The 26156-nt window shown below is 39.1% G+C and overlaps 2 protein-coding genes across 2 annotated transcripts in view; both read left to right on the forward strand.

The window, feature by feature from the left end:
• The first annotated feature begins 4833 nt into the window (after positions 1-4833).
• LOC129448884 (transmembrane protein 236) lies at positions 4834-9525 on the forward strand. The gene is made up of 4 exons (XM_055211615.2): positions 4834-5189; positions 5442-5514; positions 7869-7992; positions 8426-9525. The coding sequence occupies exons 1-4, from the start codon at positions 4915-4917 to the stop codon at positions 9235-9237; spliced, it is 1284 nt and encodes a 427-aa protein (XP_055067590.2). The 5' UTR covers positions 4834-4914; the 3' UTR covers positions 9238-9525.
• Positions 9526-10993: 1468 nt separating this feature from the next.
• LOC129453335 (macrophage mannose receptor 1) overlaps positions 10994-26156 on the forward strand; it is a 53651-nt gene continuing 38488 nt past the window's right edge. The window contains exons 1-7 of the mRNA XM_073859582.1: positions 10994-11191; positions 18898-19299; positions 23442-23615; positions 23715-23870; positions 23953-24066; positions 24183-24323; positions 24404-24586. Of these exons, the coding sequence (XP_073715683.1) occupies positions 11125-11191; positions 18898-19299; positions 23442-23615; positions 23715-23870; positions 23953-24066; positions 24183-24323; positions 24404-24586 (1237 nt within the window). The 5' untranslated portion in view covers positions 10994-11124. The remainder of the gene's footprint in view (positions 11192-18897; positions 19300-23441; positions 23616-23714; positions 23871-23952; positions 24067-24182; positions 24324-24403; positions 24587-26156) is intronic.

A 26156-nucleotide genomic window follows, 5' to 3' on the forward strand; every position in this document is an offset into this window, starting at 1 on the left:
CACTTTGATGCCCCATATATAACATATAATAGTTTGACACCAGAAAATCTGTTTTTCCCATCATAAAAACTGAACTTAATGATTAAAAAAATGAAAACGTTACTTTCATTTTAAATTATTATAAAACAGACTACGTTATTTAATGAAATGTTGTGTAATTTGTGATCATATTTGTTGCCTGAACACAACAGGTCAGATTGTTTCTATTGAAGATCATGGAGATCATGAATTATCAGATCTTCTGTCATTAAAACAAACGCTAAGAAATTAAAAAGTGTCTTTATGATATCACAATGCACGTATAAATATTTAGTATCGTAGATGTTTCTAGTTTAAACATTTCAATCTAAATTTCTGAGTAGAATATTGTTTATTCACTTTATACACTTAAAAAAAGTCAGTTCCTCGATGGCGTCATCCCACAGGAAGTGACGTCACACCTGATGTGAAAATAGCAACAGAAAATATACTTGACAAAGGAATGCTTGGTTAATACCCTTTTAATATTGTATTACCAATAAAACAAAAAAGTACACTTTAAAATTTGACATTTAATCGTTAATTTCAAAATACTCTGATATTGATGACTTAAGTTATTTTATTTTTGCAAAAGTGAGAAGAAGATTAATTTGTTTTTTGATTGCAAAATTGTCCAAAATTTTGGGCTAGAATTGGCAGACTTTGTTTTTAAAGTCACTAATTTTACATTATTTTACATTAAAAGATGTTATTATGTATTTATGTATTTATATAAATATATAATCATATATTTATTAATAGTGATGGCAAAATATTAATATAAATAGGCAATGAAATGCAAGGCAAGGCAAGTTTATTTGTATAGCACATTTCATACACAGAGGTCATTCAGCCCAAATGTTTATGTTGTTTATTGTGGAACTTGACATCTTTATGTTGTCTCTGAAAATGTTAAATAACAAAAATCTTTGACACGGTTAAAACACTATGATATAATCTTTGGATCCCCTGTTGAAAATGAATGTAATATTTGTATTACACACTTGTATATGCTGTATAGGCTAATCTCTATGTTGTTTTCTAAATGTTATTCTCAATTTCCTTATAAATGGTAACATATATTTGACAAAAAATGCACTATTTTTTTTTAGAAATATTAGAAAAGTTTTTCATGAAAAAAAAACAAAGTTAGAAAAGTTTTTCATGAAAAAAATAAAAGTTATTCCAAGAGAGAAATATTATTGGAATTACATTTTAAGAGATGTTAATTATAGTAAAGCATGGCTGCTGCCCTATAAATCTTGTATTTCAAATAGAGTAAGATAAATTCATCTGAAGATATTACACAAAATATATCTAATATGTTGCTCTCTGTGTTTATGGGCATTGGAAAATAATGCTCTTTTTTGTAATAGTCTTTATGATTGACAAAGTGTACAGGTATTTTGGAAATATAGTTTTTTGTCCTTTGAAATTAGTTCAGTCATAACATTGAATGTGAAAGAAATTGAAAAATTGTGAAAAATGTAAAAGGTACATCTATTGTAAAATAGTAATTTTTGGATCGATGTTAATATGTTCTTATTCTATATATATATAAACTAGACACAACTACACAAAATATTGATGAAAATATTATTTTACAATCGAATCAATGCAATGTTATTCTACATTCAAACCAGAAAGACAAACAAACACATATATTTGATTAATTTCATTATTTTAAATGGTAAATTCCCACTATGTTGAATTAATCTCAACTTCCAAAAACAAAAATCTAATTCTACAAAGTTTCCTTTTATGTTTTTATTCCCCCTAACACAGACATTCCCTGTCTATTTACATGTTATTATAAATTATAAAGTATTAGCAATGTTTTACATGTAGCACAATATTTTATCAAAGACATCATTATAAGAGATAAAGTTATCACTAAGTAACAGGAATGATATACTTTTTGATTTGATTTTTTCTTCTTCTTGTGAAGCTTTTAAATTGATTGTGTAGTTATAGTCCTGAATCACATAAATTGATGGATTTTAGTTACATGTGGTTGGACCTAAATTTATCAGGGCAAGAAAAACACTTCACCTAAATATAGTTTGTATTTATATGTTTGATTTTAGAACAATTTAATTCTTAAAAAGTTTAATGCATGTTTTTATTTATTTATTTTTATTCACTTTGTGTCCTTTTTCTGGCAAAAACAGTGAGGTCAAATATTATTATAATATGTCATTTAAAGAGTAATATGGTTAAAAATAATGTCATTATGATGTCACTTATTACTGTATAATGTATGATGTCACAAAACAAACACAAACAATGTTTAATAATCAATTTATTAAATATTCATCATAACCTAAATAAATAAACAAACAAACAAATAAATAATATAAAGATAATACACAGAAGTAAAGTTAATTTCCCTAACTTTAGAAAACATAAACTTTAAAATTCTACTGTAACCCAACAAATGAATGATGAGATATTTTCTTACACATGTTGTGTCAGTGATATCATGTAGGCCTAATGTTGAAGGAATGTTTCCTCCAGTGCTGTAAGACGTAATTCAGTCCTGCAGAAGCTCAGTGAAGGCCGACAGGCGAAGGCTGCGTCTAAAAAAGTGTTTCACAGCAGATTCTAAAATTAGTTCCCCTCCCACAACCCAGAGAAATCAGTGTGTGAACTGAAGACACCACCAAATATAGGACACCCCCTCCCTCCATCCTGATCCTGTTACACATTCATGTACATACAGTAAGTTTACACTCCATCAGAAAACTCAACCGAACAAATACAAACATGCAGAATATACACAAAACTACAGCAGCACGTCATCATTTAGCAGCCTGTCGCAGATTTATTCATACATTTGCTCAGATTGCACACAAAACACATTATTCATTCTTTTTCAATATTTGAACACAGACAAAAACTTTAGGTTAGGTTTGCTTTGATTTGTCTGCTTTATTACTCCATAATCACACTGTCTTACAATGACCACAAGATGGCGGCATACAGCAATAGTCATTGGCTGTGTCTGAAATAGCCCCTATACTCTTACACAGTGCACTATTGAAGGAAACATCAATTTATAGTGGTGTTCGAAATCATGGTGGACATTATCGAGGGCACTAATTCAACCCCACAATGCACCGCTATAATGAGTGTACAACCGATGTATACTTAAAGCTAGCTGCTACTCGTCCACTGAGGTCCTGTCCCAAATGGCACATCGGAGTCATATTTTGGGACAGACTTGAGCGTCACGCCGGAAATAGGAATAGAAGTTGCCCATTAGTGTGTCTTTCGCAAGGACTTCTGGGTTGCTAAAGCATGTGGAGCCTGCACACTTTAGAGCATAAAAATGACATATGGGACACCCTACTGACTTGTAGACCAAGTAGGCACGTGCAATTTAAGGCGACGAGACCAAAGGTCCACAAGAAGTGTGCCATATGGGACAGGACCTTATTCACCCGATAGGACACACTTAGCAATAGCAAGTGTAAAAATGTCAGTCCAGGAAATGTCAGCAATTTGCACCTTAATGTATTAGTTTTTTATTTATTTCAATTTTTCTTTTTTAAGTAAGTTCTCTAAATAAACACTCTGAAATGAAAATTGGCTGAAATTAAAAGTTCTACTTATTTAAAACTTTCAGAAGCAGAATTCTTTGCACCTGTCAAAAAAACTCTTCATTTTTTGCATGCAGCTTCATTAAACCATTCAGTTTATTGTTTATTCAGTAGTCCCTGAATAAATGACACAATTAATGTTGTTTCTAATTATGTGATTGATGTTTAACAAAATACATCATAATGTTTGCACCAATGAGAAATATGCAACACTTTCCATTTTAATACCAAAATATGTCATATGCATTTATCAACTTACAATTAAAAGTTTCTGCGAGGTTTGGGCAAAGGTCTCACGATTTACATCCAAAATATATTATATATACCTTTATATATCAATATTTACCTTTATATATTAACATATATTTCAAAATGTATATCAAGGACAAGCAAATGAATGTCTAATTTTACATCCCATGTGGCAAAAAAATATATTTTAAATATATATGCTAATATATAATTTTATACAGTATATACAATTTTTGATGTTGAAAATATATTTAATTTAAACCAAAACTGTTATACATGTTCATAACATAAACAAAGTTTTTCTTCCAATGCGACATGAATATATTTCCTTGGATTTAAATATATGTATTTACTTTTAAAATATATTTCAAAATGTCCAAAAAATATATTGGTGAAAAATATATTAGCCTACATGTTATAAAATATATTACATATGTAACATTTTTGTTTATGTAAAATATAAACATATTCCTAATTATATTTTAGCAAATATATTTTTGATCATTATTTGTATATTTTGAAATATATTTTGCCGTAGCCTGAATTATCGCGTCTCGGCAGAAGATGGCGCCCGCGCTGCAGCGCTTCCGGTGAGCTTCAGTGTCCGAATTCACTCACTCATTTTCATTTACTCATTGTGAACTATATTAGTGGACACGTGAATATAAGGGCTATTTCGGACACATCCACTGTGTATTAGTTAGAGTTATGTGCACGAGCAGAGTAACAACAGTAACTATGAACATGTTATATTAAAGCTTGACAACCACAACAATCTAACAATGGTTTGTTTTTATTTTATTTTGTGTCAAACTGACAGTTTATATTTTTATCCAGAACATATTTAAGAATGCAGTGTTGTTTGTGATGGTTGTGTTGTTGTGTGTATTTAGGTCTGATGTAATTTAGAAACACAATGGTGAGTGCTGAGTCAGTAATAAAGCTCACTGCTGTTCTTCAGCTTCATTGTTTTGAATGGAAAATACCAGATCTCTGTCACAATCAACTACAAACACACAGGGCCAATTCTCGTCTCTTTCCCAGTATGGGTTCAGGCAGTAAGATTAAGTTCGCTATCTGTGAGCTTCTGCAGTTCGCAGGCTTTTCTGTTCCACTTTTAATTGTAATGCAGCGTTTTGCTGTCATTGTAGCCCGAGCGAAGAGCAAATCGCAAGGCTCTAATGGGAATTCAACAACAGCTTATTGGCTGATTGTGGCTTCATCTGTGGCCTACGTGACGTCAGTGGCGATGCTGATCTGGTTGCCTATGAAGTACATGGTCTTTATGAAGAAGAAAGCCTTGGTTGCTCAGAAGAATTGGTGAGAGAGTGACTATTGTGTGTGTGTGTGTGTGTGTGTGTGTGTGTGTGTGTGTGTGTGTGTGTGTGTGTGTGTGTGTGTGCGTAGCATTTTTTCCAACTAATATTGTTACAAAACAGCAGATAAAGATAACTTTATACCCATACAATGTGAAAATCTTTAAAGGTACAGTGTTTTGCATTGCAGATGTTCTGCAGTGAACTCTTAAAAAGTTTGAGAATCACTGCCATAAGTGATTTATTCTTCTTTCAGGAGACCTGTCGCTTTGGCTTATGTGCTTCTCTCAACGCTGCCCTGCTTTGCTTTCCTCATTGCCAGTTCTGAGGTAAATTCATGTCTGAAATATTTATAATGATTTACAATTTTTTCTCTGTGTCAGTTATGGCGCATTCACTTGAGGCATAAGCGTTGACGCTTCCTATTCACTTCTAATGGGTGACGTCAAGCGTTGGCGAACTGAATTGTGGATCTGTCGTCATCGCGTCACCGCTGTTGCTCACGGCAGAAGTTGGATATTTCTCAACTTTTCAAGCGGCAATGCAAGCGTCAGCCAATCAGATTGCCTTATGCAAATAACCTAGGCAGAGCCAGCCAATTACGTTTATGGAAGACCGGAGCACTGTCATTGGCTGTTGGCCACGCTTCAGACAAACCTTCAGTCAAGCGTTAACGCTTTCGTCCTGTGTGAACGTGACGTTATGTAAATTCCGTAATTTTGTTTATTCTATTTTGTTATCCTATATGGACATCCAGATTTTTTTGTTGCCGGGCTCACAGGTGCATTTTTTTTCTCAGAATGTACCAAATTGTTGATCTGGTCACTTCTAATTTCCCTCATGTTTGACTGATGGATTTTTTGTGTTTTTGAAACCTAAATATGGTCTGTATCACTTGCATGGAGATCTCCCTGAACCCAATGATGTGGGTTCACAGCCACCTTCCAAATGCAAATGCCACACTTAAAATCAACTCCAGACCTTTAACATCCATCATTTATAAGGAAATTATTCAACAAATAGGCAATGCCTGTCCATAAAATAGCTTTTAAGTCAACTGTACCCTTCATTTTGGTCTAAAAAAGAGGGAGCCACATATTAAGTACATGTACAGTAGCTCCTAAACCTGTCATTCAGTTTTGTTGTGACCCTCAAATTACAGCAGGGAGTCTATATTTTAAGCCAATGTTAATTATATAACTGTATTTTGAATATATTTTGGTAAACAGCTAAAATAACAAAACTTGTGTCAGTGTCCAAATATACACTATATTGCCAAAAGTTTTGCGACACCTGCCTTTATATGCACATGAACCTGAATGACATTTCATTCTTAATCCATAGGGTTTAATATGGAGTTGGCCCACCCTTTACAGCTATAACAGCTTCAACTCTTCTTGGAAGACTTTCTACAAGGTTTAGGAGTGTGTTTATGACCACTCTTCTAAAAGCACATTTGTAAGGTCATTGATGTTGGACAAGAAGGTCTTGCTCGCAGTCTCAAAAGATGTTCTTTTGGGTTGAGGTCAGGCCAGTCAAGTTCCTCCACACTAAGCTCACTCATCCATGTCTTTATGGATCTTGCTTTGTGCACTGGTGCACAGTCATGTTGGAACAGGAAGGAGCCATTTCCAAACTGTTCCCACAAAGTTGGGAGCATGAAATTGTGCAAAATGTCTTGGTAGGATGAAACTTAAGAGTTCCTTTCACTGGAACTTAAGGGCCAAGCCCAACTCCTGAAAAACAACCCCACACCATAATCCCACCTCCACCAAACTTTACACTTGGCACAATGCACTCAGGCAAGTGCTGTTCTCTTGGCATCCACCAAGCCCAGACTCATCCATTGGATTGCCAGACAGAGAAGCGAGATTCGTTACTCCAGACAACATATCTCCACTGCTCTAGGTTAAACCACTGCATCCGACGCTTTGCACCATGGTGATGTAAACCCATTCCAGGAAGCTCTCTACGCACTGTTCTTGAGCTGATCTGAAGGCCATACAAAGTTTGGAGGTCTGTAGTTATTGACTCTGCAAAAAGTTGCTGACTTTTGGCACTGTGCGCCTTAGCGCTGACCCTGTTCTATGATCTTATGTGGCCTATCACTTCATGGCTGAATTGCTTTTGTCCCCCTTTGTTTCAATTACTAACAGTTGACTGGAATATTCAGTAGTGAGGAAATTTCACGAATGGACTTATTGCACAGGTGGCAACCTATCACTGTAACACCCTTGAATTCACTGAGCTCCTGAGAATGACCCATTCTTTCACAAATGTTTGTAAAAGCTGTCTGCATGCGGTGATTGATTTTATACACCTAAGGCCATGGAATTGATTGGAACACCTGAATTCAATGATTTGGAATGGGGGTCCCAAAACTTTTGGCAATATAGTGTATATGGACCTAACTGTAGTTGCTATTTAAATGAAACATAGTCAAGCACTTTATTAAGTCTCTTGAGCAACAAAATGTTTCATGTAGGCCTATGTGATGAAAGTGAAAAAGCTGAGTTCAAGACGTTGTACTGATTACTGTACTGCGTTTGCTCTTCCTGTTATGATTAACCGAAGAATTTGAGAGGTGAAGGAGTCAGGCTTTTATTCATACACATCCTGACATACAGTAAATGCCTCTCTCATTCTCTCTCTCTCTCACTCTCTCTTTCATCCATGTCTTTAGGTGCAGATTAGAAATGATCTGAGGTTGGACACATTTGCTGAATTGCCCGTGTCACTTGTTCTTTTCTCACTGATTTGCATTGATATTGTGGAAAGAATTCGTCATTCCAGACTTACTGGTCGAGGTACAACAAACATCAGCACAAACTTTACAACTAAATCCATTTAGATTTACAAACACATCCGGGCAAGCAATTGTGCATGAAAATTTAATAGATGTCTGTCTAACCATAGTCCAAAAATGAATGAAACTAAGCACCTTGTTATCACTGTTGACTTTGCTTACGTAATGGCAGTGGCGGCCGGTAACTTCTCTTACGAGGGGCACAAATTCAAAATATGCATTACTGTTCATGTCAAAATATGAGTTCAGTTGTGCCTGCTGCACAAGCATCAAAAAAGTTTATGACAAAAGAGACACTCGCGTTCACAAAATACACTCACTTACCACTTAACTATGATTACACATGATGATGTCCTCCTGCTTTGTCGGAATTTGATGATTTTAGTAATATAACGTGTAAACTTACTAAAGTTTCTGTGTGTCTGTTTGTGCAGCTAATGAAGCGTCTCGTGATGCAGAGATACCATCTACAGTAACACATGTTGGTAGAGTTTCATCTCTAGTCAATCCTACGAGCGGTCCGTCACCTGCAGCTAACATCGGTGCAGATCATGGAGCGCTGACAGCCAATGGGATCATGCGAGGACTGCCTGGCAACACAACTGTTACAGGCTTATTGGGCAACGGGGTGGTCCCGGGTCACACAGCGCTTTCATTTCTATCCAATAACGGAACACATTTGGGTCCGAATGGTTTTGGAACAACTGCGGGGCTCCATGCCAACACGACACTATCAGGGTTGCCAGGCAACGGTGCCATCCCAAGACTTCCAGGCAACCAAAGGCAGCCATATGTCATTCCAGGAGTTTGTCCACAAACCGCCGTACCCTTTCAAAACTTTACATATGTCCCTCCTTCATCCGGACCTCTCAGCTTTCTGCTGGCCAGCGATGCCCGTGCTGAGGTTTTCGCTGACAGTTTCCTGTTTTGGTTGGACACGGTAGAGATGGTTCGAGTGACCGGTCACACCCCTGTATATTATTCAGGCTGGGCATTTCCGGTTTACCTTTTTTGCTACTTATCCACAATGCGATTGGTCCTAACACCTCACAGTCCCCTCCTCTCACCTTTGGGTGTGGTTTTTCAGGATCTTCCCTTTCTCATCTTGAGAATGGCATTGATTGCTTTGTTTGGTTTTGTTACTCCGCTGCTGTATGTGATGAAGAATCTGCTGGTCTGCCTGGCCTACATCTACTTCAACTTCATGACAAAACTGAAAGTGTTCAACACTGTGAGAATGCTCTGATGGAAATGCTAAGAGAAATAACAGAGGCCTTTTATCGAACATATATGTCAAAATATATAGAAACATGCAAGCAGACGACTCAGGGCCGGATCAGCATCGAACTTGGGATCAACGTAGATCAGGCACGGAGTCGTCTGCTATCTGGGTTATTGCACTTGAGTGATTGTTATTGTCATCTAAACGTAATGAATGTACTGCTTGTTTACACCTAACACCTATTTTATATCCAAGATGTGTGATTTTTTAAATTTATTTAAAAATGTTCTTCTCTCTTTGACAAAGCCAATAAAAACAAGACGTTAGAAAGTCTGATAATTTCTTGCAAATCTATCTTGTGTGTTAAAGGGGACATATCATAAAAATCTGGCTTTTTCCATGTTTAATTGCCATAATAGGGTCCCCGTTGCTTCTATCAACCTAGAAAATGTGTAAAAGATCAACCCAGCAACTAAGTTTTGGTAAACTATTCTCTGCAAGCATGTGAAAAAATAGCTCACTGCAATTTGGCTCTGTAATGAACTCATTCTGCACAGCAAGAAGGTCCCCGGTTTGAGCCCCAGCTGGGTCATGGGAGATGAATGCTCCCCTTGTGATGTCAGAAGGGGATAATACCACCCTTTAATCATCCAATCAATGCACTGCCGTTTAGTGCAGAGAGAGAAAAAATTAATTGATATTACAATTTTAATTTCAACAAACCACCATTATGGTGATCAGTGTTTGCATTTAATCAGCTCATTTGCGTTTTAAAGGACAAACCCAAAAACGGCACATTTTTGCTCAGACCTACAAAGTGGCAATTTTAACATGTTATAATAAATTATCTATATAGTTTTTTGAGCTAAAACTTTACATATTTACTCTGAGGACACCAACGATTTATTTTACATCTTAAAGTCTTGTGTAATGTCACCTTTAAGCAAACTCTCATGTGCCAGTTTTTGTATTTGCTTCTGTATGTGATTTTATGCCATTTCAGGCATAATATTCAAAGAATCTGTGGTCCATTGGAGAGGAAACAGGATTTTCATATGACAGCATGTCAGCGCTGTGAAGCTTGCACCTCTCGTTTCCTTCTTGCTGAGCTTCATCTTCTCCAGAACTGCTATTGTGTCTCTGATCCCACAGATCAGCAGTTTCTTCACAGTTAAAACAAAGACACGAGTAAACATTTATCTCTTCTTCTCTAGACTCATCTCTTACCTTCTCATCACCTATTATCTTCTAAAAATTCCCATTAAAGTAGATGCAGAAGAAATTTTGGGGGATATTAAAGCCTGGTTGAAAGATTTTCAGCTGTCCCAGACAACAGATGTTGTTGTTTACAGCGAGAGAGATCATTATCAAAGTCTTGTCTTGCAACATACGCCTACTTAGTAGCTAATGACAACATGGTTTGGTTTGGATAATGTGAGTGCGCCCTAACACTATCCAAACCAGGCTAACCCCCAGAGCCTGGTTCGTTTGACTGTGTACCACGTCTGGGCCCGATTTGGTTAATCAGGCCCTGGCCGGCTTGCAGATGTGGGCTCACTTGAACTTAGGCAGGTAGGGTTTAGGTTAGGAATATTGTTTCAGAAGCAACAACAGATAAACACGTCTTCCTCGGCAAAATCACTGACTCTCACAGACCTCAAACAGGAAGTCAATCTCAGCAGAATTTGACATTTAACATAAGATTAATGACAGTTTCATCCTGTTCTCATGGTGATAAAATAGCATTTGGCTGTCATTAAGGTGACCGGACAACATTTATACCTTCAAAATATTCTTTCAACCAACTTCTGACCACATGATAGAAACTTTAACAAGAGTGTATATACGTGTCTCACTCCTCAAACACACGCTGGATTTCTTCATGTGGGGATCACAAATGAAAGTTCAGATATGAAGATGCTTCAGCTGTTTGTTTTGATTTGTTTTTATGTTGTAGTACAGCCTTCCAGTCAAACAGGTATGACACTGATTTAACATCTTTTTCAACATTTGCTTCATATGTTGTTATTTCCTAAAGCTAGGAGTACAGTAATGTTAATATACAATATATATATATATATATATATATATATATATATATATATATATATATATATATATATATATATATATATATTTAAATATATAAATAAATAATATACATAAATAAATTTTTTCTTACATTTATACATTTTACAAATTTTAATCACTTGACTCTTATGTTATGGTCTTAAAAAGAATTTAATTTGAAGGTGTATGGTAAAATGATTGAAATTACTTTTGTAGACAAAATATACCTGTGCCAAACAGATTAATTTCTGTTATTAGAAAACTCAAATTTTATTAAAACATTTTTTTAAAAAGATGACTTATACTGAATACTTTTTACTCATTTAGGATGTTTTAGTCACCAACATCATTCCCACAATTACATTTGTGTTATACCATAGTTAGGACGAGTTTAGTATTATTATGTAATGTGGAAAAAATATAGATAAAGAGAGAAAACGTTTTGACCAGTAGTGTGTGTGTATACTGTATATATTATACATAATAATTACACACACACACACACACACACACACACACACGCACGCACACACACACACACACACACACACACATTCTGGTTTCCATGTTTTGTGGGGACATTCCATAGACGTAATGCATTTTATACTGTACAAACTGTATATTCTATTCCCCTTACTTACCCCATTCCCTAACCCCAACCATCACAGAAACCCTTCTACTACTTCACATTTTCAAAATAGATCATTTTGTTTGATTTATAAGCTTGTTTCCTCATGGTGTCAGAGTTTTTGCTTTGTAATATTTTATTTTGACCACTAGATGTCGCCCTTGAGCTCTGATGTCTTAGTAATTAGTTAGATTGTTTTCCCATGTGTCTTGTTTGGTGCTGTGTATTTAAGATTGCTCTCTCCCTGTAGCTCTGCTTGGTTATTGCGTTTTCCTAAGACAGTTACTGCTGTAAGTTTGCTCTTGTTCTAAGTAGTTTGTCTCTGAGACTGTTTTCCCTTTTGGAAAATTTTGCTTTCTTTGAGACTGTTTTCCCTTTTGGAAAATTTTGCTTTCTTTTGTATTAGATACTTCTCAGTTCTTTTTTGTTTAACTTCTTTGATGTTAGGGTTTTTGGAACATTTTTCTTTTTATAATAAATTTCTTTGGAAACAACCTAAGAGAGCGTCTTACTACTGGGTTCAACATTCTCCTGTGGCTTAGTGGTGGAACTTTAGACTTTCACACCAGAGACCAGGGTTCGAGGCCCAGTTCTGACAGAATAACCAAGCCATATAATGAACCCAGAGGCGCCTAACCCTCAGGAACTCTTTGCCACTGTGGCTCAGCATGAATCTACTGTTCAACGCCACGAGACAGCTCTAGCTCAGCAGGAGACTCTGATGGCCAAACACTCACAGGTCCTGTCTGATCTCATGGCTTCTATCCGTCAGATTTTTGACCGGCTGCCTTCCACTCCAGTCACTGCTCAAACTGCAGCCTCTGTACCTCTTCCAGATTCTCGAGTGCCCTCTCCTTTGTCTGAACCTCGCCTACCTCCCCCGCAACGTTTCTCTGGAGATCCCAACGCTTGCGATGGGTTCCTGACTCAATGCTCTCTCACATTTGAACTGCAACCATCTTCCTTCCCCTCAGATCGGGCCAAAATTGCATATGTTATCACTCTTCTTTCCGGTAAGGCTCTCTCCTGGGCAACAGCAGTCTGGAAGGCACAGGCCCCCTTCTGTTCAAGTTACTCTCTGTTCATAGAGGAGTTCAAACAAGTCTTTGACCACCCCCTCAGCGGTCGACAAGCCTCTAAGAAACTTCTCACCCTTCGACAAGGTAATTGCAGTGCCACTGAATATGCCATACAGATTTGGACCATTTCAGTGGGGAGTGGCTGGAATGACGAGTCCCTCATGGTGTGTTTTTTGGTTGGTCTATCTGAGGCGAGCAAGGATGATCTGGCTACCCGAGAACCTGCGCGTGGTGGTGAGACTCTTATCGATCAAGCAGTTCGGCTGGATAATCGCTTGAGAGAGAGAAACCTGAACCGTTCCTCTGTTTCCACCCTGCCTACCAGTCCTACCCCTGTTCAAATGCTACCAGGGCACCAGGATTCCTCTGAACCTATGCAGCTGGGTAGGACTCGACTGTCTCCTTCAGAACGAGACCGTCGCATGAGAGAGCGCTGTTGCCTTTATTGTGGATTGTATGGTCATTTTCGTTCCAATTGCCCAGAGCTCTCGGGAAACTCCCGGTCCTGCACAGGCATGGAAGGACTGTAACGGGAGTGACACGCACTACTTCTCCTTCCAACTCTGGGTTGTCGCTTCCTATCACACTCACTTGGAGAGACCAAAGACACGTACTCCAGGCCTTGATTGATTCCGGCGCAGCCGGGAATTTCATGGATATTTCTCTTGCTAAGAGTCTCCAGATCCCCACTAATCCCCTTCCTGCTCCGCTAACTGTGACAGCCTTGGATGGAAGACCATTAGCCCCTGGAGAAATAACCCATCTCACCTCTCAACTTTGTCTCTTAACTAACCAGCACCAGGAGAGTATGTGCTTTCATCTAATACAGTCTCCTGAGTTTCCTGTTATCCTTGGTTACCCCTGGCTCCTCCAGCATAACCCTCACTTTGACTGGTCCACTGGCTCAGTCCTTAGCTGGGTTCTCACCTGTCAGACTACATCCTTGGTCCATGACTCCCCTGACCCTATTCTCGAGTCCCAGGAACCCCTAGATCTCTCTCAAGTCCCTACTCCATACCACCATCTCAAGGCAGTGTTCAGTAAAAGTAAGGCTACGTCCTTACCTCCTCATCGCCCCTCAGACTGTGCAATTGAGCTACTCCCTGGAACCGATCCCCCCAGAGGTCGCATTTTCTCATTGTCCTCCCCTGAACGCACTGCCATGGACAAGTACATCAATGAATCCCTTGTGGCAGGGATCATCCGTCCGTCCACTTCTCCTGCTGGAGCTGGATTCTTCTTTGTCGGGAAGAAGGATGGCGGACTTCGACCATGTATAGACTACAGGGGACTTAATAAGATCACTATTCGTAACCGATATCCATTACCACTAATGGTCACAGCTTTTGAAATTCTTCAAGAAGCTTCCATCTTCTCTAAGCTCGATTTGCGCAATGCCTACCATCTTGTGCGCATCAGACAAGGAGATGAGTGGAAGACTGCATTCAACACACCCACTGGACACTACGAATACTTAGTCATGCCTTTCGGTCTCACTAATGCTCCTGCAGTCTTTCAAGCCCTCATTAATGACATTCTCAGGGATATGCTCAACAAGTTTGTGTTTGTCTACTTGGATGATATCCTCATCTTCTCAAGTTCCCTCCAAGAGCATGTAAAACATGTCAGTAAGGTCCTGAGACGGCTTCTTGACAACCATCTGTATGTAAAGCCGGAGAAATTTTCACAAGTTTCATGTGACCCACGTCCAGTTTCTAGGGTTCATCATCAAGCCTGGTCACATACAACTGGACCCTCAAAAGGTTAAAGCAGTTGTGGATTGGCCATCCCCCTCATCGGTTAAGGAAGTACAACGTTTCCTTGGCTTTGCCAATTTTTATCGTAAGTTCATCCTGAACTTCAGTTCCGTAGCAGCTCCTTTGTCTGCTCTCACCAAGGGGAACACAACTGGCTTTAATTGGGGACCTGAAGCTGAGTTGGCCTTTAACAAACTCAAAGGGTGTTTTACCTCTGCCCCTATTCTTATTCTCCCGAACCCCGATAATCCGTTCATCGTAGAGGTTGATGCCTCAGATGTAGGAGTTGGAGCTGTGTTGTCCCAAAGGGGCGAGGATAACAAGCTGCACCCATGTGCATTCCTTTCCCACCGCCTTACTCCAACTGAGAGGAACTATCATGTGGGAGATCGAGAGTTGGTGGCAGTTAAGCTAGCACTTGAAGAGTGGAGGCATTGGCTGGAGGGGGCCAAACACCCATTTCAAGTGCTAACGGACCACAAGAACCTGGAGTACATTCAGCAGGCCAAGCGACTCAACCCCCGCCAGGCACGTTGGTCCTTATTCTTTAACCGATTTCAGTTCATTTTATCCTACCGCCCTGGCACAAAGAACCTAAAACCTGATGCATTGTCACGTGTTTATGTAAACACTCCTCAAGAAGACTCAATTACACCTATCATTCCCAGTTCCAAGATAATAGCTCCTATTAGGTGGGAGCTGGAAAGTACTGTGAAACAAGCCCAAGCCAGAGAACCTGACCCAGGAGGAGGTCCTATTAACTGTCTGTTTGTCCCAAAAGCAGTCCGTTCCCTGGTCCTCCAGTGGGGCCACAGCTCACGCCTCACTTGTCATCCTGGCACTTCCCGTACCCTTGAGTTCCTCCAGAGACAAGTAGGATGTCACAACATTTGTTAATGCCTGTCCCACATGCAACCAAGGTAAAGTCTCCCACCGTTCACCCCAGGGACTATTACACCCTCTTTCTATACCACGCAGACCTTGGTCTCATATTTCCATGGATTTTATCACTGGACTACCACCATCACAGGGCAACACCACTATCCTGGTCATAATTGATAGATTCTCTAAGGCTGCCCGTTTTATTCCCCTGCCCAAACTACCCACTGCAAAAGTTACTGCTGATTTGATCATAACCCATGTTTTTCGAATCTTTGGCATTCCACAAGACATAGTCTCTGATCGAGGACCTCAATTTTCCTCTCGCTTCTGGCGGGCGTTTTGTCAGTCTTTGGGGGCATCGGTGAGTCTATCCTCTGGGTTCCACCCAGAGTCCAATGGGCAAACGGAGAGGCTTAACCAAGATCTCGAGACTACCTTAAGGTGTATGGCAGCTAACAACCCATCCTCTTGGTCTTCCTTCGTCATGTGGGCAGAATATGCTCACAACACCCTTCGCTCCTCTGCTACAGGCATGTCCCCTTTCGAGTGCCAGTTTGGGTATACTCCTCCACTATTCCCTGAGCAAGAGGTGGAAGCTGCTGTTCCCTCTACCCAACAGTTTGTCAAGCGCTGCCGCCATACATGGAAAAAGGCCAGACTCAAACTCCTGAAGGTCTCTCAGCAGTACCAACACCAGGCGAATCGCAAACGCAGTATTGCCCCCCCCCTGCGCCCTGGCCAAAGGGTATGGCTCTCCACTAAGAACATTCCCTTGCGAGTGGAGTCTCGTAAACTTTCCCAGAGGTTCATTGGGCCCTTCAAAATTTCTAGGAAAGTTAACCCTGTTACTTACCGTTTATACCTGCCTAAGTCTTTAAGATTAATCCCACTTTTCATGTCTCACTGTTAAAACCTGTCTTGTCTTCTCCTTTTCTTGTGAAAGGTAAACCTCCCCCTCCTCGTATCATTGGTGGCCAGCCAGCCTACACAGTCCGCCGAATACTGAAGGTCCGTCAAGTACGTGGGTCCCGGCAGTATCTTGTGTACTGGGAAGGCTATGTCCCTGAGGAGTGCTCCTGGGTCCCTACCAAAGACATCTTAGACCGTAATCTTATTCAAGAATTTCATGCTCGTGAATCCAGTCATCCTGGAGGGAACGTCAGGAGTCGTTCCTAGAGGGGGGGTCCTGTCAGAGTTTTTGCTTTGTAATATTTTATTTTGACCACTAGATGTCGCCCCTGAGCTCTGATGTCTTAGTAATTAGTTAGATTGTTTTCACATGTGTCTTGTTTGGTGCTGTGTATTTAAGATGGCTCTCTCCCTGTAGCTCTGCTTGGTTATTGCGTTTTCCTAAGACAGTTACCGCCGTAAGTTTGCTCTTGTTCTAAGTAGTTTGTCTCTGAGACTGTTTTCCCTTTTGGAAAATTTTGCTTTCTTTGAGACTGTTTTCCCTTTTGGAAAATTTTGCTTTCTTTTGTATTAGATACTCCTCAGTTCTTTTTTGTTTAACTTCTTTGATGTTAGGGTTTTTGGAACCTTTTTCTTTTTTATAATAAATTTCTTTGGAAACAACCTAAGAGAGCGTCTGACTACTGGGTTCAATATTCTCCTGTGGCTTAGTGGTGGAACTTTACACTTTCACACCAGAGACCCGGGTTCGAGGCCCAGTCCTGACACATGGGGACGTCAAAATGTCCCCACAAGGTCATAAAAATACTGGTATTTCTATCTTTGTGGGACAATTGGTCCCCACCATGTGATATTACTAGATACACGCACACACACACACACACAAACAAACACTAACATAATGAATAATGTAGTCAGGACCGATGCAGGCTCAAAATGAAGTGGGAGATGAAATTACCCAGGATACCTTGCGAGCCCAGCGAGAGACACCGCTGGAAAAGAACAACTATATTTTTGCAAATAAGCATGTTAAAATTCTTGAAATTGTTGGAACATGTTAGTTTGAAGACGAGTTTTGTGTTTGTGAAGTTTTGAACACCTATGTTAGAAAATCTCCTAACTTCTTTGAGAAAGTCTGTCCATCATATTCAATATCAATATTCAGGATGTGTGTTCCGGCGTTCACATGAACACGTATAACCCAGGCTTATCGAGAGTTCAATCATATTAATAATAATCACGCTGCGCGTGACGTAGGTGAGCACATTCGCTACGCTACTTTCCAAATAGTGGTGTCCCATTTCATAGGGAAAGATTTAAACCCCCACTTCCCTCGTTGAGGGGACTTTACTGTTGAGGGCACTCAAAACCAAGTGGAAGGGGGTAGAAATTGGAAGGGGCCTCAGACTCATCCGTGCAACTCCCCTTAAACTTACGTGTTGTTGTTGTCATCGTCTTCGGTTCCCTTCGAAGAATCCTCCAATCACCATCTGCATAGATATATTATTAATAACCCGGCTAAGTGCTCTCAAGAACTCTATGTAAGGGATAATGTAGAGGCAGCCGGTAGTTATTGGGAAATAAGCCCCGACAGTGTGATCAGGACCCGACGCGAAGCGGAGGGTCTTGAATCACACTGAAGGGGCTTATTTCCCAATAACTACCGGCTGCCTCTACACTATCCCGCTTATTACACGGCTACTTGCCACATAAGAAAAAAAACTGGACATGAATATGAATTTGAAACATTTTATTGGCATATTTGTTTTAAATTAACATTTTTATCCTTCCGCGAAACTTTGCACAGATGCATAAAATGATCGTAATACCTTATTAAGATCCTCTGCTTGATACTTGTCTCCATTTTTTCTCTTTTAGCCAGTCTTTGAGAAGTTTTAATGCCCATTCTGTATTTTTTTGTGTGTTGGCTTCGTAGCTGTCATGCTCTATTTTGTCAAGTTCAGTCTCAGTAAGCTGTCTGTGTCTTGTCGTGATTGTCGAGTGTTTGTCACAAGATGGCGCCAAACAGACAGTAATCTTTATTGATCTTTATTGGCGCGGAGCGATATTACTCGTGCAAGTAGTCCGGCTATGCGTTATTATTTTGGAGCGGTTATTATTTGAAAAGAACGAACCTGCAAATGTCTCAACTGACCAATCAGAATCAAGCATTCCAGAGAGCCGTGTAATAATACTTCATATAGTCACCAGTTATTCCTCTGTTTCAGTGTGTGCCATAAAGTATTGTTACATTTACCTCCAGTGAACTTTCTGGTCCAGAGGGTAACACTTCCATAGTTTTTGTTCCATATGTTATATTAAATACCATTGACATTGTCTGATATCTATTTTTCTTTAGACGACAGCTCTTTTCTCATCTACAATGAGGATCACAACAGATGTGTGAATGTCATTAATGCCAATGTTGTACAGACGGCACCGTGTGATGTATCTTCTAACGCTCAGCGTTTCCGATGGGTTTCTTCTTCAAGAATTATCAGCATCTCTCTTAAACTCTGTTTGGGGACTCAAAACGTTAAAGACTGGGTGAAGATTATCCTTCTACCCTGTAAAGAGCTCAGTCCTCTACAGACCTGGGAATGTAAGAATGAGACCTTGTTTGGCTTAAAGGGACAACCGTTACATCTGAACTACGGCAATCAAGGGGAGCAAAGTGTGATGCTTTCTAAGGAAAATGGAACTTGGAGTCGCTGGCAGATTTATGGGACAAAAGATGATTTATGTTCTCTTGGATATCAAGGTACAAGCAAACATCTGCAATTTTGATAGATGCATAACATTTTTAGAAAGCTATTAAAAAAAGAACCAAAATAATTTTGTCACGTCACATTACAAGTAGGGGAGACCGGGGCTGGTTGTCTCACGGGTTGGTTGTCACACTGCTTATTCCAGACATACTACATGGCGCTGTGGTACAATTTTGATATCAATTTGTTAGCCTTTAATAGCTTACTCATTTGCACTTGAAATTTTGCTGAGCAGACACCAAACATTGAGGTTAGGAGACATTTTTTTTATTTTCATGGGTCAGAGTAAATGTTCATGTTGGGGTTGTTTTTGTGTTGAGATCTTGTAGGATATTAGTCATTCAAAAACAAAACACTCATTAAAAAGCCAAAAGTAGTAGCTTTATTTTGAGTCATCTTTTAGCGATCAAGTTAAAGCCATGTAGCAGCTAGCTTAGCATGTTTGTCAAGAAGTCAGTTGGGGATGGTTGTCACATAGTTTGCGGGGTTGGTTGTCACATGTGAGTATTGGACATGTAGACATTTTAAGACTGTTGGTCTGTTTGTTTGTTTGTTTTTGTTTGCTGTTAAAATAAAATAAATAAAACATTAAATAAAAATGTTTTAACACTAAAAATTCTTTCATTTTATTTCTCAACACAGTAGACCATTCAAGTAATTGATCACCCAACTTTAATGCCATTGTTTAAACATAATGAGCATTAATGACAACAATCATAGGGTTGGTATTCATATTAAAACTTATTTGCAGTTTCTAGCTTAAAAAACTAAAAAGTTACACATTATCTTTTCAGATCCCAATTTATCACTGAAATCCTATTGAACCACTATAGGGACAACCAACCCCATACCCCGTGACAACCAACCCTGTGACATTTTACGGTTACGGTTAATTACTTCCTGTTACAATACATTCTAAAAGTAAAAAGTATACATATTTAAAGCCAAGACCCCAAGTTTTCATTTCATATAGGAATTACTGCTGAAAGATTCATGCATGAGTAAAAATTGTGACAACCAACCCCGGTCTCCCCTACAGTGGCAAGAAAATATGTGGACCCCCTATTAATTAACTGGTTTTCTACAGTGATTTGCCATAAAATGTGATCTGATCCTCATCTAGGTCACAACAATAGACAAACACAATGTGTATAAGCTGACAACACATACATAATTCTAAACACATTTTCCTCCACCATACTTTACTGTTGGGATGATGTTTTGATGTTGGTAAGCTGTGCCATTTTTATGCCATTGTATTCTTCCAGAACAATTTAACTTTTGTTTCATCAATATATAAAATATTTTCTTAGTAGCCTTGGGGTTTACCAAGAGGCTCCTTTGCAAACATTAAGGCTCAGATCATGCCTTGTCAAAGACTTACGTATGGTAGACTCAGTAGCGGAGTGGCCATCGGGAGAGTCGGGACATTTCCCGGTGGGCCGGTAGTGTTTTGAGGCTGCGAGGGCCGGTCTGATAATGGTTAATTATACATTGCAAGTTATAGCCTATAGCAACCCCGTCTGGCGGTCAAACTGTGCAGCCTCTTTGCTCAACACAGTAGGCTATATAAAAGTGCTCAACCTGTTCGCCAGGTTTAACCATGTTTAGGATTTTTTTAAAATATAGGGGGATTATTGAAAGGCCCCTCTCCAAATTGTCATAGCCTGTCGGCCTTTGATGTGAAAAGCCGCGTCGCCGAATACCTGTTTATTTCAGTACATATGCGGTCGAATTGATCCATCAAACTATTTGATAGAAAGTGTGGATTAAGGATGTTTAAAATCTCTAGCCTGGTGGTCAGTACTTGAATGGATAAAATCAGCACATTTGCAAAGGTTTATCTCAATATGGCTATATATAATAAATAAAATTTATAAGGGTAACTTTTAGGGGTGTAACGGTTCTCGGTAAATAATCGAATCGTCCCGTCATCCTCCCACGGTTCGGGACGCACGTGCACCACGGTGCACCGTGTTTAATTCGACAACGCATTTCTAATATAGTTTGGTGAAAAAACAACGCATAAAACTGCTAATGTATGGTTCTGAATAAGCTCTGCGTGTGTTTACGTGAGAGTACCTGTCCAATCAACTCATAGTATGCAGATCTGTTGCCAACCTCACAGTTCCTCCTCACGTGTTGGTGTGTGTGTGTGTGCTGTGTGTGTGTGGCGCGGCCGGTTAGCGCAGCAAGCTAAAGACGCTAATAGTACTGCCAGCTTCTACTGTCTACTGTGTAGCTTCAAGTCTACTGTAGCAGCGATGCTTAGAAAACATGGACAAAACTGTAAAAATTTGCGAGTGCCGTATGCTCAAGGCAATACAGCTAATATGACGCGTTGCTAATTACGCCGTCATCACCAGGGTTTGTTGATAGATAGCACGCGATCACAGGTGAGACAGAAACAGCACACATTGCCTATGTGTTTAAATGTTAATAAACTGATCTTCTAGCGAAAAAACGTGAAGATATTGGAATAAAATATAAAAAGTAACCCAGTGTTCTAAGCTATTTTATGTGCATTTTGAAGTTACTGTAAAGCTGGTAGGCTACATGTAATATAACATGACATGAAAATGTTGATTTTGGCAGAGGTTAAAAACGTCTTTGGTTTTTATTTTTGTAAAGAAGCCTGTTGTGACCAAAGTGTAACGAAACGCATCGAACCGTGACGCTTAAACCGTGATACGAACCGAACCGTGAGTAATTTGAACCGTTACACCCCTAGTAACTTTGCAGTATCACATTTTATATTTCCTACTATTAGATTTCTATTAGATTTCCATATTAATAGACGAGAGTATTCAACTGAAATATATAAATATCCTCACAACATTATTATTGCTCAAAACTTTGACAAAAATTATTTTCAAATGAACTGTATTCTTACAGTTATTCGAAGATGCACACATTATTCCGGATATGATTTGAATATTAGACGAGATAATATAACGGCAATGAACGTCTCATATGCCATTAACTATCCACATAACTTAATATAACAGCATAATGAAATGAATAAAAAGACAAGGAAGCAAGATTGGCATGTAAATTGTATTATTATTAGCGGGGAAAAAAGCAATATTACTGAAATACACTCTGAGGTAATGCTACAAACACATTAAAATAAATAAGCAATAACCGTGGAAAAAACATTATTATCCCTCAAAACTTAATATGACAAAAATTATATTTAAAGGAAATATTCTTACAGTTATTCAAAGATGCACAAACTATTCCATATATTACTCCGTTTATGAGCAAATTTATCTCTGGTTTCGCTCTGTTATGTAATAGCTGATTGTGGTGCGCAACTCCGTCTTTCAAACAGGTATCATTTTGTATTACTCATTTAGGAAAATTAGCAATGATTTAATGATTATATTAATATTATGAAAATGATTTTTTTTTTTTTGGGGGGGGGCAAATTGATTACGATTTGTATTACCCTAGTTTTACTACAAATAGGCTACGAGACATTTTTTTACCACGGAGGGCCGGTGGTATACGAAATTTCCCGGTAGATTTTTTGGTCCCACTCCGTTCCTGGGTAGACTCATGAACAGAGATGTGTGCCAGTTCCAATGATGTCTTCAAGCCTTTAACTGTTACTCATGGGTTCTTCTTTATCCTTATCTTCTTTATCAACTGATGGGTGTCTAAACATTTTGAGATTGTTTTGTATCCCTTTTCAGCCTTATGGAGTGCAATGACTCTTGATCAGATATCTTAAGAGAGCTCCTTCTTGTGAGGCATGGTTCAAAAGAGCTTATGCTTCTTAAGGGCAGCAATATTTAGTATTGTTTATTGCTCTGCTGTCCAAATCCGAAAAATAAAACGTCTGAACCAAATTCACAATACATCAGTAGAGATTCATTCATTCCCTACATCAGTGGTTCTCAATCCTGTTCCTGGGGACCCCCTGCTCTGCACATATTGTATGTCTCTCTAACCTGACACACTTTGCTTAGTTCATGGAGCTCTCAGCTAATGAGATGATGATTAGAGTCAGGTGTGTTAGATAAGGAATACATACAAAATGTGCAGAGCAGGGGGTCCCCAGGAACAGGATTGAGAACCACTGCCCTACATCATTATTTCGCTCACTTTCCTCTAATTCCGTGTCCTGTAGAGATTTATACTCTGGATGGGAATTCATTTGGAAAGCCATGTCAGTTTCCCTTTAAGTTTAATGACAAGTGGTTCGCTGAGTGCACCATGGAGGGAAGATCAGACGGCAAACTGTGGTGTTCAACTGAGGCAGATTATGATACTGACAAGAAATGGGGCTTCTGTCCAACCAAACGTAAGACCTTAAATAAAATGTAGAAAATATAACGATAAAATGCAAAAGCACTTGAAGCTTTTAAAACTGATTATAATTTAAATTATTGATTGACTCAAGACGTCTCAGGATGGGACAGTGATCCAGTAACTGGTGTATTATATCAGAGAAACACACAATCGGCACTGACCTGGCATCAAGCTCGAGCCAGCTGCCAACAACAAGATGCAGATCTTCTCAGTATATCAGAACTACATGAACAGTCTTATATATCAGGTACACAGATCCCACTATTATCCTAAACTAAAATTATTTCATCCACTAAACAAAGTAACATTTCATGAACTTTATATATCAGGCTTGACAGATCTCTTGGGTTCAGCTTTATGGATCGGACTCAACAGTCTTGACTTTGAGAGTGGATGGCAATGGAGTAATGGAAACCCATTCAGATATCTCAACTGGGCTCCAGGTATCTAAAATTCATGTGTATATACTGTATAAAGGAAACATGGTAAACTTTACACAGCTGAATGGTTTAAATGTAAATGTTTTTATTGTTTGAATGTCATCTTTATATTCCTGTAGGTAATCCCTCTCTGGAGCCGGGCCTTAACTGTGCTGCATTAAACGCTGGTAAAGCATCCAAGTGGGAAAGTTTGGCCTGCAGTAAGAAGTTAGGTTACATTTGCCGCAAGGGAAATTCAACAGTTATCACGCCTTCAACAGGTACAACACACACGCACGCACACACACAAAGAGAGAGAGAGCCCAAATTCAGTCATGTTACATTTTTATCTCTCTATCAGGTAAAGATCAGCCTAGCTTCTGTCCAGTGGCGTGGGTGCCGTACGCCGGTCACTGTTATTATCTGAAGCGCACCAAGATGACGTGGAGTGATGCTTTGGCCGAGTGTCACAAAGAAGGATCAGATCTGGCCAGCATTCACAACATAGAAGAACACAGTTTCATCATATCACAGACTGGATACAGTACGTCTGTTTCAGTTACACACACACACCAAACAAACCAACAAACACACATATTCTGTCAACTGCTGGACTGATCTCAAGATAAATAACAATTATAGAACTAATCTAAAGCAGCACAAAATTCTTCATCCCTTACAAAAATTAACCATGGTTTTACTACAGTTAAAACCAAAAAAACATGGTTACTACACTGTTACCGCTTTTTACCACTATTAGGCTGCAGGCTGCCAGGAATTGTCCGGTGTTCCCAACGGCCTGGGCCTGGACCTATGGTTTTTTTCTTGGGGGAAGTCTCAAAACTCGGGTTGGCGATCACTGATTTAATATAATTATAATACAGTGTTATTAAAAAATTTAAACATTGTGAATTCTCATTAAGTATCAACATTTATAGCTAAATAGCGTTATGTCTAGCTAATAATAGTCTGCCTCCAGTTGTTATGTGATTAAAAGATAGGTTGCCACTACAAATTTAGCAGTGCCGTGACCCATAATCCAACAGCCAATTCACGGTCTAGGTATTTCTTTAATGTCTATGGGTAGCACATTAGTGAAGCTGAGCACGCAATTGATGCAAGTGACTTTGCGTAGCATTTAGTTTTTAGTCACAATTTACTTTGGTCACAATTTTATACTAGTTTCGTCGTCTGACAACAGAAAACATATCGTCGCTGCCCGATGAAACTCACGTATGTCCAAAACGGTTACTTTTCAGGAAGTGAAAAAACACTGTATTTCAAAAGCAGTTGAATGTAGTGTTGTCATACTTGGTACGGCATCTTTACATGTAACCATATTCTTGCCAGTGTAATGATATCCACACTATTCCTACGCCCCATGATGCTTTGCGCGAATTATCAGTGCGACTTCTGGCGCGTACTGTCACTGAACCAGAGCCGGCCATTTCCATGATGATTACGGTCATAATTTCATGATGAAATTAAGAAGTGTCCTGATACATCAAGATATATTCAATCGTTTCATGTTGTTCCTCGGGGTGTCGGGTCTTCAATGTGCAAATATAAAAGCACAGAGACATACCGTATCTCTACATTACGGACTACCGGCACATCCGGGAACTTGACTGTAAATTTCGTCACCACCCCTTTTTGGGGGATATAAAAGCAGCCCTTCCATTGGCTTCCATTCAAAATAGCGGAACAAAGCAACGTTTTTACAGAGCCGGCAGGCGTAAATAACTTATGAAATCACTCAGATTAAACATGTCAAGTATTTATCTGTCCACCCTGCCTGCCATAGAGCCGAAAGATACATTAACACATTTAATTTGGTCAATACAAAAACATGTCTCCTTCATTCCCACAGCGTCAAATCTGTGTAACAACGCCATCCAGTGATTGCTGGAAATATCACTAAGCCAGTTGTATGACTCGACGGAAAAGTGCACTCATTACTCTAAATATAAAGACATAATAAATAAATACGAAGTAACTTTCAAATACGAAGTAAAATCATTCACTTGCTTCCCTGTTGACTCGATGAGGTACGAGTAAATGTCCTTGTAAGACACCTCTGGCCAATAGGGAGCGTTGTTACACAAATTTGATGC

Source organism: Misgurnus anguillicaudatus, chromosome 21 (assembly GCF_027580225.2).
Source record: "Misgurnus anguillicaudatus chromosome 21, ASM2758022v2, whole genome shotgun sequence".
NCBI classification, from domain to species: domain Eukaryota; kingdom Metazoa; phylum Chordata; class Actinopteri; order Cypriniformes; family Cobitidae; genus Misgurnus; species Misgurnus anguillicaudatus.